This window comes from Artibeus jamaicensis, unplaced genomic scaffold (assembly GCF_021234435.1).
Source record: "Artibeus jamaicensis isolate MK-2021 breed Jamaican fruit bat unplaced genomic scaffold, CSHL_Jam_final scaffold_474, whole genome shotgun sequence".
Lineage (NCBI taxonomy): Eukaryota > Metazoa > Chordata > Mammalia > Chiroptera > Phyllostomidae > Artibeus > Artibeus jamaicensis.
This window is the reverse complement of record NW_026522046.1, coordinates 13,843,255-13,858,873: the sequence shown is the minus strand read 5'-3', so window position 1 is coordinate 13,858,873 and position 15,619 is coordinate 13,843,255. Positions and strand designations below refer to the sequence as shown.

The window sequence follows — 15,619 nt, the reverse complement described above, 5'->3', positions numbered from 1 at the left end:
GTTCATCTGGAAATGCTAATATCTTGCCTTCAGAATACATCCAGAGTTTGATCCCTTCTCTTCACTTTCACTAATACTATTCTGGTTTCAATGAACATCATCACTTGTTTGCAATATTTTACTACAGTAGTCTTTCTTTAGAAGATCCCTTCTAAGATCCCTAGTAGATGCATGCATTTATGGGTAATAAAGAACCGTATATATGATATGTCTTTTCCTATATGTACATACCTATGATAGAGTGGGACATAAATTAGGCACAGTGAAAGATAAAAGCTAATAATAAAATAGAACAATAACAATGAAAATTATGTGAATGAAGTATTACTAAGTACAATGAGGGTTACTTGAACACAACTCCACTATAATACAGTAGTCCATCTGAAAAGCCAAATGGCTACCAGGTGACTGACAGTTGGGTAGCAGAGACAGTGTCGATGTGCTGAACAACAGGGCGATCCATGTCCCTGGCAGGATGGAGCTAGATGTGGCTAGATTTAACCATGCTACACAATTTAAAACTTTTTAATTGTTTATTTTTGGAATTTTTTATTTAATGTTTTGTCATCTTAGCCCATGGCCAGTAACTGACACCACAAAAAGCAAAATCATGGATAAGGATGGGCTACTGTTCTGTCATAACATGTTTCTCCTGTTTTTGCTCCCCTTAAAAGCAACCCTGGACTCCACCACAGGTGCCAACCTACAATATTCCTGACACATAGAATATGCCTCCCACATTAATGGGCTTTCTGCTAACTCTCTCCTCTGCTTAAATTGTTTTTTGCACAGACATTCACTTGGCTTGATTCCTTCACCTACTTTGTCTTTGCTCAATCGTTACTTTATTAATTAGGGATGTTAGTTTTTTAGGGCTGCTGTAACAAATTAGTATAAATTGAGTGGATTAAATGAACAAAAATGTATCTCTTTCAGTTCTAGGGGTCAGAAATTTAAGACAAATACCATATGATCTCACCTATAAATAGGACATAATTAACAACGACAACAAAAAACAAGTGAGCAAAATAGAACCAGAGACATGGAAATAAAAAACAAACTGACAGTGACCAGAGGGGAGGTGAATAGGGGAAAGAGTCATCAAGGAATGTGCCTGGACAAAAAAAGGGGGGTGGAGAATTATTGAATGTGGGAGATGGGGGTAGGGCAGCAGAGAGTAATGGGGGGAAAATGGGGACAACTGTAATTAAAGAATAATAGGAAGTGTAAAATCTGTATGCTGATAGGTATCTTAGTCCATTCTGGCTTCTAAAGCAAAATAACATGAACTAGCTGGTTGGTGAACAATAGAAAATTATTGCTCACAGTTCTGGAGGCTGGGAAGTCCAAGATTAAGGCATGGGCCCTTTTGTTGGCTGAGGGCCTGCTTCCTGGTGCACAGACTACTGTCATCTTCTGGCCGTGTACTCCCATGGCAGGAAGAGCAAGGGACTTCTCTGGGGTCTCCTTTGTAAGGGCACACATTTCTATTATGAGGGCTCCACCATCATGAAATAATCTCTGCAAATTCTACACATGGGAAGACAATTATTATATTGTAGATTAGGATTCAAAACATGAATCTTGGGGGAACACAGACATTTGATCTGTAACTGGTAGGGTTGATTCCTTCTGAAGGCTCTGAGACAGAATCCACCCCATGCCCTTGTACCAGATTCAGGTGTGTGCTGGCAATCCTTGGTGGGCCTTGGCTCGGAGCTGCACAACTCAGATCTTTGCTGCCTTTTCGTGGCCTTCTTCTCTGTGTATTTTGCACACTTTTGTGTGCATTATACATGGGGTTAACATACCCATTATTATACCCGTGGTAGGTAATCATTATATCCATGTATAATGTGCATCCTGATTTTCTCCTCAAAAATAGGGGCAAAATGCACATTATACATGACAAAATACAGTATGTCTCAAGTCTTCTGCTGTCTTCCTCTTACAAGGTAATCTCTCATTGGATTAAGGGCTCTCCCTAAATCTGGGATAATCTCATTTCAAGATCCTTAATTACTTCTGCAAAGACTCTATTTCCAAATAAGGTCATAAACAATGGTTCCAGATGAACATATATTTGGGAAAGGGGGCACCATTCAATCCACTTTATTTGGCATACCCTATTTGTTTAAAATTGCAGTTTCCGTTCCTTGCTAAAGTTTTTACATTAAGTTCACAACCCCTTATATAAAACTGCGGTGGCTATATATGTTTTTAAATGGAGAACTTTTTATTCTTTAGCCTCAGTGGGGTTTGGGGGCAGTGCACCATTATCAAACACATTAACATTTCAGCAGTGAATTGTATGGATAGCCATATGATGAGATAAAGAATATACACTATCTCAGTCCAAGTCAGGTTTTGTTCCTCAATTAGTTTGTGCTATACTTATAGGGAATCTTTTGAAACTTTTTGTTTATTTATTATTACTCGTTTATTGTGTTGTCTTTTAAAAATATTTTATTTATTTATTTAGAGAGAATGGAGGGAGGAGAAAGAGAGGGAGAGAAACCTCAATGTGTGGGTGCCTCTCTCATGCCCCCTACTGGGGACCTGGCCCACAACCCAGGCATGTGCCCTGACTGGGAATCGAATTGGCGACTCTTTGGTTTGCAGCTCAAGCTCCGTCCACTGAGCCATACCAGCCAGGGCTGTGTTGTCTGTTTTTATGGTTTGTCTCCTATCTATCCAGCTTGCACTCCATGAGGTCAGAGTCTTTGTTTTATTCCTAGTGTACCCCAAGCTCTTAGAAAAATCATTGAATTCTTAAATCTAATAATTTGCCACTGACTTTTGTAATCAAAACAATTTTTTTCTTTTTGTCTTTGTGGAGAATTCCTAATAACAATGGAAAACTCTGAAAGATGGTAGAGAATTTTAAAAAGTAGATTTTGGTCACTGATCATATGGAGGTTACAGTTGCTTTGTTTTTTTCAGGTGTTTTTTTTTTCTTTTGAGGAACAATATTTCCATGAAACAATTATTAAAAAAAAACAAAATAATTAACTTACTATGATTGTTTTTACATATTATAAACATTTGATAATGACCTAGGAGGCCAATTGATAACTAATTTTTCTCAATATTTTTAGTGGAATAGCCATATTGTTCTTGTGCCAGATTTGAAACACAAATGCCCATTTGAAAGCCATATTATTATTTTCTTCATGACTCTAAAAGACTTTGGAAAAATGAACACTTCTAGATGGTGTTGATATTAGTCAAGTTGAGGGATACAAATTTAATCCTTTACTTCAAATGTATGAGTTGGCAATGTTTTTAAAAAGTACTCCACTTCCTCTCCCTTGCATTCACAGGTAAGCAAACAAATAAATCCATCAACCAGATAAAAAATGGATAAACACACAAACATTTTTAACTGGACTTCTACTCTAATTATCAAACTGTGTCTTTGGCTTCAGTTAGTACCAAAACTCCGATTCTGTTCATATATAAAAAACTTCCATTTCTACACCCGGCCTTTGCCTCTATAGTCTGATTTCTACTGCTACTAGTATTTTGATGTTGCCCTAGAAAAAGTTACCAATTTTAAGATGAGAGGTTTGCTTCACACATCTTTTTGTTTGGAGGCTGCCCAGCACTGTGGACTATAAATGTCTAATTCGTTAAACATGATATAGATGATCTTTGTCAACCTACTGTTCAGCGTCCTCACCACTTAACTAAATACTAAAAGGATGCTTCCAGCACATATATATTAGTGCTATATAATAAGTAGTTAATATATTTATTATTAGCCTACTGTATACACTTCTCAAACACACCCTTGCCGTTTGTTTTCTGTGCTCAAGTAAAAAGAGCAGAATGACTTACACATTCATCCATTCAACTATTTTTGAGCACGCTTCATTGTTCCAAGTGTGCACACAGGGTGAGCAATACATATTATATCTCTCCTTTTATGAAGCTTGCATTTTAATCAAATGTGACAGAAAGGAGACAATTAACCAATGAAACCACACAAGCATGAGGTTATTTCAGCTGGAGATCAGTATTAAATAAGAAAAAATGTAATAGGGTTGTGGAGGCAAAGGAAGAGTATGAGGGTCTGACCTCTTTAGGACGCAGTTGCCAGCTTGGATCTCTTAAAGGGTGTAGTATTTGACCTGAGCTTAAATGATGAAAATCAAACAGCAATGTGAAGATCGTGGGGAAAAAATACTCCTAGCAGAGAGAAGTGCAAGACCCAAGACACTCCAACTTTTTGAGGAAGAAAAAGAATGTCAGGGAGTGTGAAATGTCGTGAGCAAGGACAAAAGAGCTATGAGACAATGAGGTGAAAGAGGAGACAGTGGCCAGGTAATAGAGGGCTTTGGCAGCTTTGGAAGTTTGGATGAGATTCTAAGTATAATGGGAAGTCATTAGGAGGTTTAAAAAGTGAGACAGTGACATGAGCAGATTCATGCTTTGGAAAGACCACTCTGGCTTTGTGGGAAGAACAGAGGGAAAAGGACAGTTTCTTTTCACAAAAAGTTTGCTATGCGTGTAGTTTGACATGTAGTGGGAAAGAAGGCACAAATGACCGGCTTTCATCCGCACCATTTACCGGGAGTCAGCCTTTGGCTCTTGGCTTATCACTTGGTAAACATTAATAAATGTAACTAATGGTCCTTAAATGAAACATAGAATTGACTTCAAAAAAAGACAGAGAATGTACCCAGAACAAATGTCTGACCAAATAGTTTTTAAAGATTTTAAATATGATATTTCTCAGATTATATACTCACCTCTGCAAAGAAGCACATGAAAATGAATTTAAATGGTTATTATAATAAACTGCAACTCAATCTCTCAAATACTTGAGTGCTTAGCATGTGAAAATTGCAGAAATAAATCAAATAGGAACATTTCCTTCAAAAAGCTTGTTTCCAAACTTAAAGGCTCCAAAAAAGGTCTACATGTTTTCATGGCTCTGAAAAAAATATTTTTTATCAATAGTAACAATTAGCCACAGCACATTGCTTTGAATTATATTTTTTGAAATTAGACATTTCACATTTCCACGGTGCATTTTTGTGTCATGGGTAACACGGGTAATTCTTCGACACGTTTCTGAGCAAGAACACAGATGGGAACTACTTGCCTTCCCTCAATTTACTTAATTTCCTTTATTTTATTTTGTAACAAAATGTGGTAATATTTATTTTTCTCTGTCTATAGTTCACTTCTTTATAGTTATTTTCTACATAATGTTTATGCTTTTACAAAAGACTTGAAAGGATGCTCTAAGCTGCAATTGTGCTGTGATGGTCACTGTCGTTTTCTGTACTGAATTGTTGAGTGTTCCCACCTATGTCAAAACTTTAGTTTCCCCTTCCTTCACTTCTTGCATTACTTTCCATTTTATTTGCATAGTCTTAATTGCTAAATCCATTTTACTTTATTGAATTATTATTTTAATATTCATATCCTTTCAAGACTTATTTTTGAGATTTGAATAGGGTCTATAACTAACAATAGTTATTTGCACTTTGCTTTTATGTCATTTCAGTATCTATCAATTTACACTTTTTTATTATGATGGTAATTTTCTTGATTTTATTCTTTTATCTCCCAAGTAGTTGGAGAGTAGCTTTAAGTAATTGTAATAAATAGAAATGTATTTATCATCTTTTACGTATTTACAAATATACTCTGTTGCCTTCACACACAAATATTTTTTCCTGAATAATAATCTTTTTTTCTCCAAAATTTTAAAAAGATGATACTCAATTACTTTGTAGTATTTAGTAACAGGAACAAAATTTGAGTCAACTCTGCTTTTTGTTTCATGCATACATAATTGGAGGAATTTTTCTTCCAATTTTGAAATTAAAAAATTCATAGTGATATGTCCTAGATATTACTTTTCATTGTCTTATTTGGAGGGTGGGACTTGAACATTTTACATCAATACATTCAGGTCTTTCTTAAATTTCAAGATGGTTGATTTGATCAAATTTTGGGTTCTTTTTTAAATATTGTTTTTTCTGAAATTTCTATTGTAAGTGGATTTGATCTTCTTGGATGACTCCTGGATCTCTAATCAGTTTCTTACATCATAGGTCTTCATTGTTTTTTCTGTGAGTGCTGCGAAAATTTCTTGAGTTTGTCTTCCGGCTCACTTACGTGATTTTTCTGTAGTATCCAATCTGTTACTTATTGCCTGCACTACAACTTTAAATTTGAAGAGCATATTTTTATCTTAAGCAGTTAATTATTTCTGATTGTGTATGGTTTTGATCCTTTCTATTATAGCTTGTTTTAAATTTTGAAGCAATTATTTTCTTAAATTTTTATTTTAACAGTGAATAAAAATTTAATTTTCTCTTATGTCTTGGTATATGCTAAATACTTCAGATACATCCAGTAGACCTGATTCAGCAGACTATTCCTTTGCAGTTTCTTACTCTGCAGAACCTTCTCAAACATCTGATTTTAGTGAGCAAGTTTGGTCAAGAATTAAAGTGTTACTGGACTCACACTACCTGCTTTTAGGTTCCATGATGCAGAAAATGGGTGCAGAGTTAAAACTCAGAAATGAAAGTTTATCTTATTCATTGTGTCTTTTGACTCTGACAGATTTCCCGTGATATCCTTCTCATATTGAGATTATACCACGTTTTAGACAAGATGATGCACTGCCTGGTGTTTGTACGAAACCGCCAGTGGGCACCGCCAGTGGCTCTTGACTGCGCTTTGGCATGTTGCCAGCCCCAGGGCAGGTTTCGCTTGCTGGAGACATTGGCATTTGAAATGATCTTTGGTTCTTCCCTGAATAACTGCTTCCAGATGGAGCCAATCTGCAACAGTCCCTTTCTGTGTGATCTGGTTGAGTCAGGCACTGGCTCTTCTCACCTCCAAGCTCTTTGTGACTGAAGGGATTTTTGAGGGAATCAACCAGAGGACATTCCACTTATTTTTCAGGCAGACTACTGTATTCAGAAGAATCTCAGAAGACTGACTCTCAATATCTTGTTTAGCCTAGTTCTACTACTTTTGATAAGCTTTGCTCTTTCTGGCTCAGGAATAGCACCATGTCTTGGTTTTGAGCTCACATACAAGGTTTCTTTTATTTTTATATACCGGCATTCATTTTTAATAGACAGATGGGGCAGGGGAGAAGTAGACACCTGTGCACAGATACAACATCTGGAAGTCTCAATTTTAATTAATTGTAGCAATATAAACACTCATTTTCAAATTAAAAATCTGGCAAGAAGAACAAGAGTATAATGTAATCTGTTTGCATCAACATTACCATAGCTACATAGATATTAAAATATTGAAGTGTATGGAGTACGTCCAGGCAAGATTGTTTCTTTATGTTCAGCCATGGTTTCAAGAAACCTAGCAGCATCACACATTTTTCTCTTCTGAGTTGTCAGTAAGTTAATATTTAAATACTACCAAATGTGAAGAAAATGATGATGTTTAGGAATGTATTGTCTGTGAATGTCTGTTCTTTAACGTGTAATTTCCGGCAAGAGTAACTGATGCTGCAGGCACAGTGAGGGGGCACTGAATAGCAACAGTGCTTTTTGGTGAAGGCACTGTATCAAAAATGAATCCTGTGGGCACTTGGATGATTTCATTTAGTTGATTGGGGCTCTGTAGTAGAGGCTGAATTATGACAATTGTGTAGGGGGCATTTTTCTTTTATGATGTATGATGATTATAAAGTATATTTTAGCTTATACTGCCCAGACCCTAGTTTGTTTTCACTGATGTATTGGTTTTTGTTAAATCAGCTTACTGGATTTAAATTCAGAAGCATGATATGATGGTATAATACCAATTAGGCTGATATTTGAAAGTCTAATTGAGGTTGGACTGAGAAAAATGATAGAGTCAAAAAGAGTAGAATGATAAAATAGGAAACTGCTCAAATTACTATAGTGAAGTGGCTATTGTGATCAGTGAGTGCATTAGTCTTCATTTCAAAGAGCAGACTCAGAGTTCACTCAAAGTTGATCCAATACCGTCCCTCTTCACTTCTTTGAAATTCCTTATCTCTTGTTTTTATTGTAAACAACTGTTGTCAATTTACCTTGGATGGTTACCAGTTGGGAGGGGGAAGGGAGAGACTGGGGGAAAAGGTGTGGGTATGAAGCTGTACAAATTGGTGGGTACAGAATTTGGAGGCAGGATGTTAAGAACAATATAAGAAGGGAGAAGCCAGAGAACTTATACACATAACCCTTGGACATGAACTAAGAGGGGTTCCAGGGGGGATTGGGGAGCACTGGGTGGAAGGGGACAGAGGGGGAATAATTGGGACAACTGTAATAATGTAATCAATAAAATATGAGTACTTTTAAAAAAAAAAAAGAGAGAGAAAAGGATGGGCTTTCTTCTGTTTGGATCAGACCCTAAAACCTAGCATTTGAAGAACCTGAAGTAGTGACCCCTATCATTTGGGGCGTTTATTTTATTTAGCTAAACATTCGTACTCTGTGCCTATGTTCTATTGTCTAGCGGTAACTAGCATAATGGTGTAATTATATGGTTTGTTTTGTTGTAATAGGTTTCAAAACACTCTATTATTATGGTGCTCTTTGAATTGTGTTTACTGTATCAACATAAACATATAAATTGAGTCAAATCATTTGCTTGGTTAACTGCAGACCACAAGTTATTACAGTGTTGTCACTTTCAAAATGTTGCGTGACAGTAAAACCACTTGATTCCCTTTGTTCAGGTTTAAACCTCAAGAACTTTGTAATTATTTCCTGTAGTACGTCAGGTACAGCTTTTGGAGAAGCAGTACCTATATTCTATAGCACCATGCAAGGGCCCCACATAGCTATTTAATCTTACTTTATCTTGTGGCTTATTTGTAACAGATAACTTATATAATTTTTTCTCTTTGCCTAAACATTAAACTCTTAACAAATTTACTTTGAGAAAATTTCAAGTATTTTTGTTACGAAGTTACCACTCCTTATGATGTTTCTTTACTTTGAATTTTCAGTAGGCAAACTAATTATACTTTAAACTACTGATAGCCTATTAGGTGGTAGAATTGTTTGTAAACCTTGCTGTCTTATAATCTCTTTGTTTTTTTTTTCCTTCTTCAGGGTTTTGCATAAAGACAAACAAAAGGATGTGGGATTTGTATCTAGCTTCTCCTAGCCATCTGATCCTACCACCTGCCTTTGATTTCCTGCCTTCTCTCCTGCTGGCCTCCTTTGTTGGCTCTGTATGTGCCCTTCTTTCTCTCATTTTGTGTCCTTGTCTCTCTGCCACTAGTGAATGAAAAGGGCAAACCTAAAGTCAGATTTCCCACATTCAGAGCCAGAGGACACAAAATATTTATTTTATACATCATGCATTAAAAACACTTTGTACTAATCTATATGACATGACTTCATTGCCTTGCATTCCTATGATAGAAGAAAAGAAACTCCTGGGCATTCAATTGATCCTTGTAATTGTTTGCTCTTTTGGACATTATGATCCTCTTCCTCTTCTGTAACTATTTACATAAGATCAACATCCAGGTGATTATATGCCAAGTCTCTGCCGAATGGGTAAAAGGACATTCTTCTAATGCTAAAGCAATTCTTCTAAGCTAAATGCTGAGAGAAGTTTCTTTTTAATGTACTGTAAATGCAAAAGTAAGTTTCTCTGGGGACTGGCAGCTCAGGTGTAAGTATGTGCTGTTTTTCTCTTAATGCATCTAAAAGGGAGTGAATAGAGACAAGTTCATGGTGGTATTCTTTCTGTCAGTCCTGGCCATAGTTTCATAGTTCAGGCCAGCTAGAAATCACCAATGTCCTTCACATATTATCTACATCATTGCTATCTGGAACATTGTCTTTAAAAACTAATTAAAAAATGACTTTATGCTACTTTTAACATCAGAAAAAATTATACTAAAACTGTTGAAAAATTGAAATGTAATAGAAATGTACTTTGCATTTATGGATGATGTAGGATAACTGAAGAAATACCTTTTAAAGCCAGAATAATACAAGAAGTCATTAGCAAAAGAAATACAGACTCTAAATAAATTTTGAATTCTGAGAATGTAAAACATAGAAGATAACTAAATGACTAAAACATTTACTATATATGACAATGAGTTTAGTATATGCATACAAAAAAATAACCTATTCTCGAAAATATCAGTGAAAAATGTGGTAAGTACTCAGCTAATAAATACATAAAGACCATGAACAGATGACTCACAAATGGGAAAATGCAGGGAGGAAGAAAATAATACTTATCTAATTAAACGCATGCAAATTACAACAGTAAGAAAGAGTCATTTTAGAATATATTTTAAGTAAGCAAAAAAGTATGAAACCCAATACTGCTGAGAGTATGTGAGCATACATTGCTGATGAATTATAACTAGTACAGTCTTTTGTTAGCAATTTGGAGCCCACATTAATGACTTAAATATCTTGCACTTTCTGACTCAATAATTCCACTACTGGGAATCTTAATATCTTTGCTCTGAAAAGCAATGTTAAAATTACTCCTTTTATTTTCTCCTAAAAAAAAAAAAAGAGAGTTTGATTCCATGTGATTCTTTTTCTTCTTGTGTTTCTAATCAAAGTGCTTTGTTTCTGTGGTACTATAGCAGAACTCTAAAATTACACAGGCATCGGGTATCCAAAAAAAAAAAAATCTGAAAAAAATTGCTGACTTGGCTGTTATTTCAAATCACTGTTTTGTTTAGTTTCTGGCACTTCCTAGAACTGTGAGTCCAGCAATCTGCCGTAACTTTTCACATCTAAGTGCATCTTCCCAAATGGATTAAGCATTTGTGACAGTTGCCCAAATCTATATTATCAATTATAAACTCTTATTTATAACTTTGGGACAAGATAAGATTATATATTTAAAATTTATTACTAGACTTTTTCATTGGCCACTATACTTTACTTTCTTAACACTTCAAAATTATAGGCTTTCCTGTACCCAAGAGTATAATTTCTGAAAGTTGTCTTATGAGTCTCACGGAGGAGAATATATTTTGATACGTAGAAGGTAATGTAGAAGGTCAAATACGGGGTTGTTATTTTTTAAAAATTGAGCAAATTTCAAAAAAAATTGAAAATTATACTAATACATTTCAAAAATTACTATTATAGGCTAGTAAATGCAGGGTGTTTCTTGGGTGATACAAAGACATACTTTATCTATGTGTGTATAGTTTTTGATATAGATATAAATATAAATGTAAATCATGTCCTTTATTTGTTCTTATTAGTACATGACTCAAAAGCTTTCTTAAATTTTATGTTTCTCAACTTTCTTATTTGTAAATTAAGAATAATGAAAGCATTTACCTATATTACATTAAGGTATTTAATGAGGTAGTACACAAAAAATTCTTAAAACAGCTTCTATCAAATAAAAGTTTATATAAATATTACCTATTATTATCATTATTATTATTTTTGATTGGCAGGATGTGTTGACTTTTTTTTACTAAAAATCTTGTATCATGGAAGTTTGTTGCATTATCACCTAAAGCATTCCTTGGGATAGAATAATGCATTTCTTTGAAATATGTATATATATATGTATACACACATATATATATATATATTACTTTTTTTTTTAAGAAAATGGAAGGGAGGAAGAAGGAAAGAAACATCTATATGAGAGAAACATTGACGGCTGCCTGTCACATGTGCTCCAACCAAGGACTAAACCCGCAACTCAGTCATGTGCCCCAAGTGGGAATTGAACTGGTGATTTTTGCCTCATGACATGCACATGCAACCCAACACACTGAGCCACAGTGGTCAGGGCTAGAATAATGCATTTCAATGTAAATAAAAATTACATTTTAATAAAATATATAATATTATCTCATTTAGACATTAAATCAGAAAAAAATAGGTTTTGATGGTTAGAGAGTCAGTAAATGGCATATCTGGGACTCAGGTTCTAATTTAAACATTCCTTCCCAGATACTCATTTCTGACTTATTAACCTAAATGTATTATTTAGTTAATAATTTAAAACTTTACACAAATAAAATCCAAATAAGTTTTGGAGCAGAAGGTGGTACACATATACACACTTGGATACTTGAATATTTTCACATGAAATAGGTATATCCAACTGTGTTACAAAAGTCACATCAACTTGATGATTTTATTTATTTGAATCTATGATCCCATGGACGATACATGACCGAGGGTTCAGTGTGTCAGTGTGAAAATGTAAATTACTCAATTATCTTTTAGAGGGAATATATCATGTTCAGACTTGCTGATTACATGGCAAGTATTAGTCTAATATGTATTAGCAAATGTAATTTCAGATAATTTTTCAACCATTCTCAAGATATTTGTGTGATGAATTATCTGAGATAATACTTGAGGAAGCTTCTAAGAAATAAATGATCTCTTTGTGTCTATGAAAAGCTAGTAACAATGAAAGATGGTGATGAGGCAGGCTAATGCCCTCTAACAAAAAGATACAAAGTGGGCATTGGAGTATGTTTTATTAATGGTTGGGCTCCTAGTCATCATTGTTCAAATGTAGACATAAATTGTCTTCAGGCAAAATCTCTTGGAGAACATAGCTTTGATCTGAACCCAAATCACATCACCTATTCCAAATTCAATTTTAGGCCTTAGGATCTGCCAGAGAAAATCTGAGTCTGTCGAGTAGACCCTGACAGGCAGCAAAGTCTAAGGTGTGCTTGGCTCACTCAGTTCCAGACAGGTCAGTCTGAATGCCAGAGATTATGGGTGGTGCTGAGTGGCGGGTGTAATACATCCTGATGTATCACATCTCTGAGGGTAATTGTGGGAATGGTCCACGATCAGGAGCAACAGTAGTAGTGAAGGCAGATGAAAGAGGACAAGACATTTTAGCACACGTAATTGTGGACTTCACACTATGAATCATGCATAACCCCAGAATTAGCTTTCTTGCAAAAGAATAAGAGACTAGAAATGTTCACTCCAATGATCCACTCTTATGGAAGGGGAATGGGTATCAGAGAAGATTGCGATTCATGTTGTCTCTAAGATGGTGCCTTTCAGATTCAGGTAGATCCTACCAGATAATGCTGATGCTCTTGATCTGTGGACCACTTGTTGTAGATATCATGGCTCTAAAAGAGTTGTCTCAAACTCTTTTGACCCCTCTTTTGCAAATCTTTTGGGGACATAGAATAATCTTATATCTGTGTATACTTTTTGAACCTCATATTTTGACATATTGAGCCTCCATTAACCCACTAATCTTTAAAGCAAATGAAAATTCTTACCTAGTTATGTCGCAGAGAGGTTAGAGTTAATGTATATATAAAGTATCGATCGCTGATCCTGGTTCATCATGACTATCCCTAACCAATAGCAGCAATCTATATAATTAATATATATAAAAAAGCGGGGGAATTCAACAATACATTTTGATCATTTGAATTCAGACTCAAAGTAACAAAAATGAAAGGCAACTCTCATGACTAAGTATTTGCCTAAAAGAGTAGCAAGGACTTATGGTATTATAAAAACGTAAATAGAATCTTATGTTGCATGAATAGGTATAAATATCTGTATTAAGAAAATACTGGATAGCCCTGGCTGGTGTAGCTCAGCGGATTGAGTGCGGGTCTGTGAACCAGAGGATCCCGGTTCAATTCCCAGTCAGAGCACATGCCTGGGTTGCAAGCCAGTTCCCAGCAGGGGATGCACTAGAGGTAACCATACATTGATGTTTCTCTCCCCCTCTCCTTCCCCTTTAAAGATAAATAAATAAATAAATATTAAAAGAAAATACTGGATAGACATGTCTGAAATTTTCAAGAAGATATTTTAAACTCAAAAGATACTTATCTGTTTGTTAATAAGTTGGACTTGGAAATACTTTGGCCAACTTCAAGTTTATTATTCTTTTTCTGGTATGTTAAGAGACGGTGAACAGCCAGAGTAGGACAGACTTGATGGCAATTTATCCAAACACGTTTCAAGACAGAAGTGTTAGGAAAAAAATGAGCATGTATTATCCCAGAAATAAGAAAGTCTGAAAGCAGGTGAGTGGGATAGAATGCAAGAACCCTATCGATGGGTGAAGAAATTGTCTTATCTCTGTCTTACTACTGGTAACAATACTGAGACTGACAGACAGAAATTGGCTGATTTATACTTAACAAGAATAGCTATTTCTAAACAACCAGTTTACTCATAAAGTAAATCCCTCTTATAGAATGTGTAAGCAAATACTTTATTCCATCTCGCAAGGGATGTTTTATACCAGGCTTCTGCTAAAACTGTAGATTCTAACTCTAAGTTCTGCTATTTAAATAGAGTAGATAACTCTACTCTGAATAAAGACATAGTCAAGGAATGCTCCTTAATTGTTTGATATCCAACAAAAGAAATTATTTTCTTAAACTTCTAGAACTTTATAGCAATAATATGATCCGATAATCTATAATGTTTTAAGGGTTTTTAACTACTTGGTGGAACTTTATCTTATTTAATATAACTTTTGAAACTCATCATTTTAACTTTTAATTTTTATTTACTTCTTCCAATTTGTTTATATAGAATTTTACCAAACTTTGTGATGAAAATGTAAACATGATGTTTTTTTAATTGATATTTTAACTGATATTTTTTCTAGAGTATAGTTAAAGTCTTTTATTTAATTCTTTCTGGTCTGGCATTTGTTGATTTATTGAAAGAGACATTTTATGTGAGAAACCTTAAAAATAATGCATACAGACGTATGTCTATCAGTCTATCTATATGAATCAGTACACATTTGTTCACTGATACTTTGAGTTCTTTGATAAGATTTTTACACATCCCCTCTTCCTTGAATCAGTCATATTCATATGATTTGCAGTTTTGTTAATTTCATAGTGGAACATAACTCAAGAATACTGTGAAGCAATCTGAATGAAAAATCTTTCTGGTCTCGCTTTCCCTCCTCCCCATTCCTGATACTACCAGGTATTAGGAATGCTTTCGACTGCAAATAGCAAAAAAATATCTTCCTACATTTTATGTAATTTTTTCTTTCATTTTCCCCTCTTTCCATCATTCCTTTTCCTTCTTTCTCCCTCCCTTCTTCACTTCCTCCCTTCCTTTTTTTCTTCCTTCCTTCCTTTATCTCAATAAATAAGAAATGTGGAGATAACTGGCAGGTGCCATTAAGATGGTAACATTCTGCCCTGGATGGTGTGGCTCAGTGGCTTGAGGGCCCACCTGTGAACCAAAGGGTTACCAGTATGGTTCCTAATCAGGGCACACACGTGGGTTGCAGGGCAGGTCCCCAGTAGGGAGTGTGTAAGAGGCAACCACACATTGATGTTTCTCTTTCTCTCTTTCTCATTGCCCCGCCTGGTTTCAGAAGCTTTAACCTCCCATGGCTAAGGCTGAGTGAGAGACCTTGGGACCATAAGCCACTAAAGAGACAAACCTTATCTCCCTGGCAGGGGCACCACCTCTGCTCCTTTTACTTCACCCTGCCCGGCTCCCAATGCTTGATCGGTTATCCTATGACAGGTAAGATTCCTAAAGGAAGGGTTAACCTAACAATCATGGGGGGCCCCAACGAAGGACTTGGGGAGCTATAGAAAAAGGGGGTGATGGACCCTAGGCCCTTGGCTTTGACATAGCCTGAGTCC

General features: G+C 35.4%; 1 protein-coding gene across 4 annotated transcripts in view; it reads left to right on the top strand.

Moving 5' to 3' along the window:
• The window catches only part of NAALADL2 (N-acetylated alpha-linked acidic dipeptidase like 2), a 1,140,409-nt gene that overhangs the window by 339,199 nt on the left and 785,591 nt on the right, over positions 1–15,619 (top strand). The window contains exon 2 of one of the 4 annotated variants that reach the window (XM_053657982.1): positions 15,343–15,497. The exons of the other annotated variants lie outside the window; for them this stretch is intronic. Within the exon in view, the coding sequence (XP_053513957.1) occupies positions 15,491–15,497 (7 nt within the window). The 5' untranslated portion in view covers positions 15,343–15,490. The remainder of the gene's footprint in view (positions 1–15,342; positions 15,498–15,619) is intronic. 4 annotated transcript variants of the gene reach the window in all.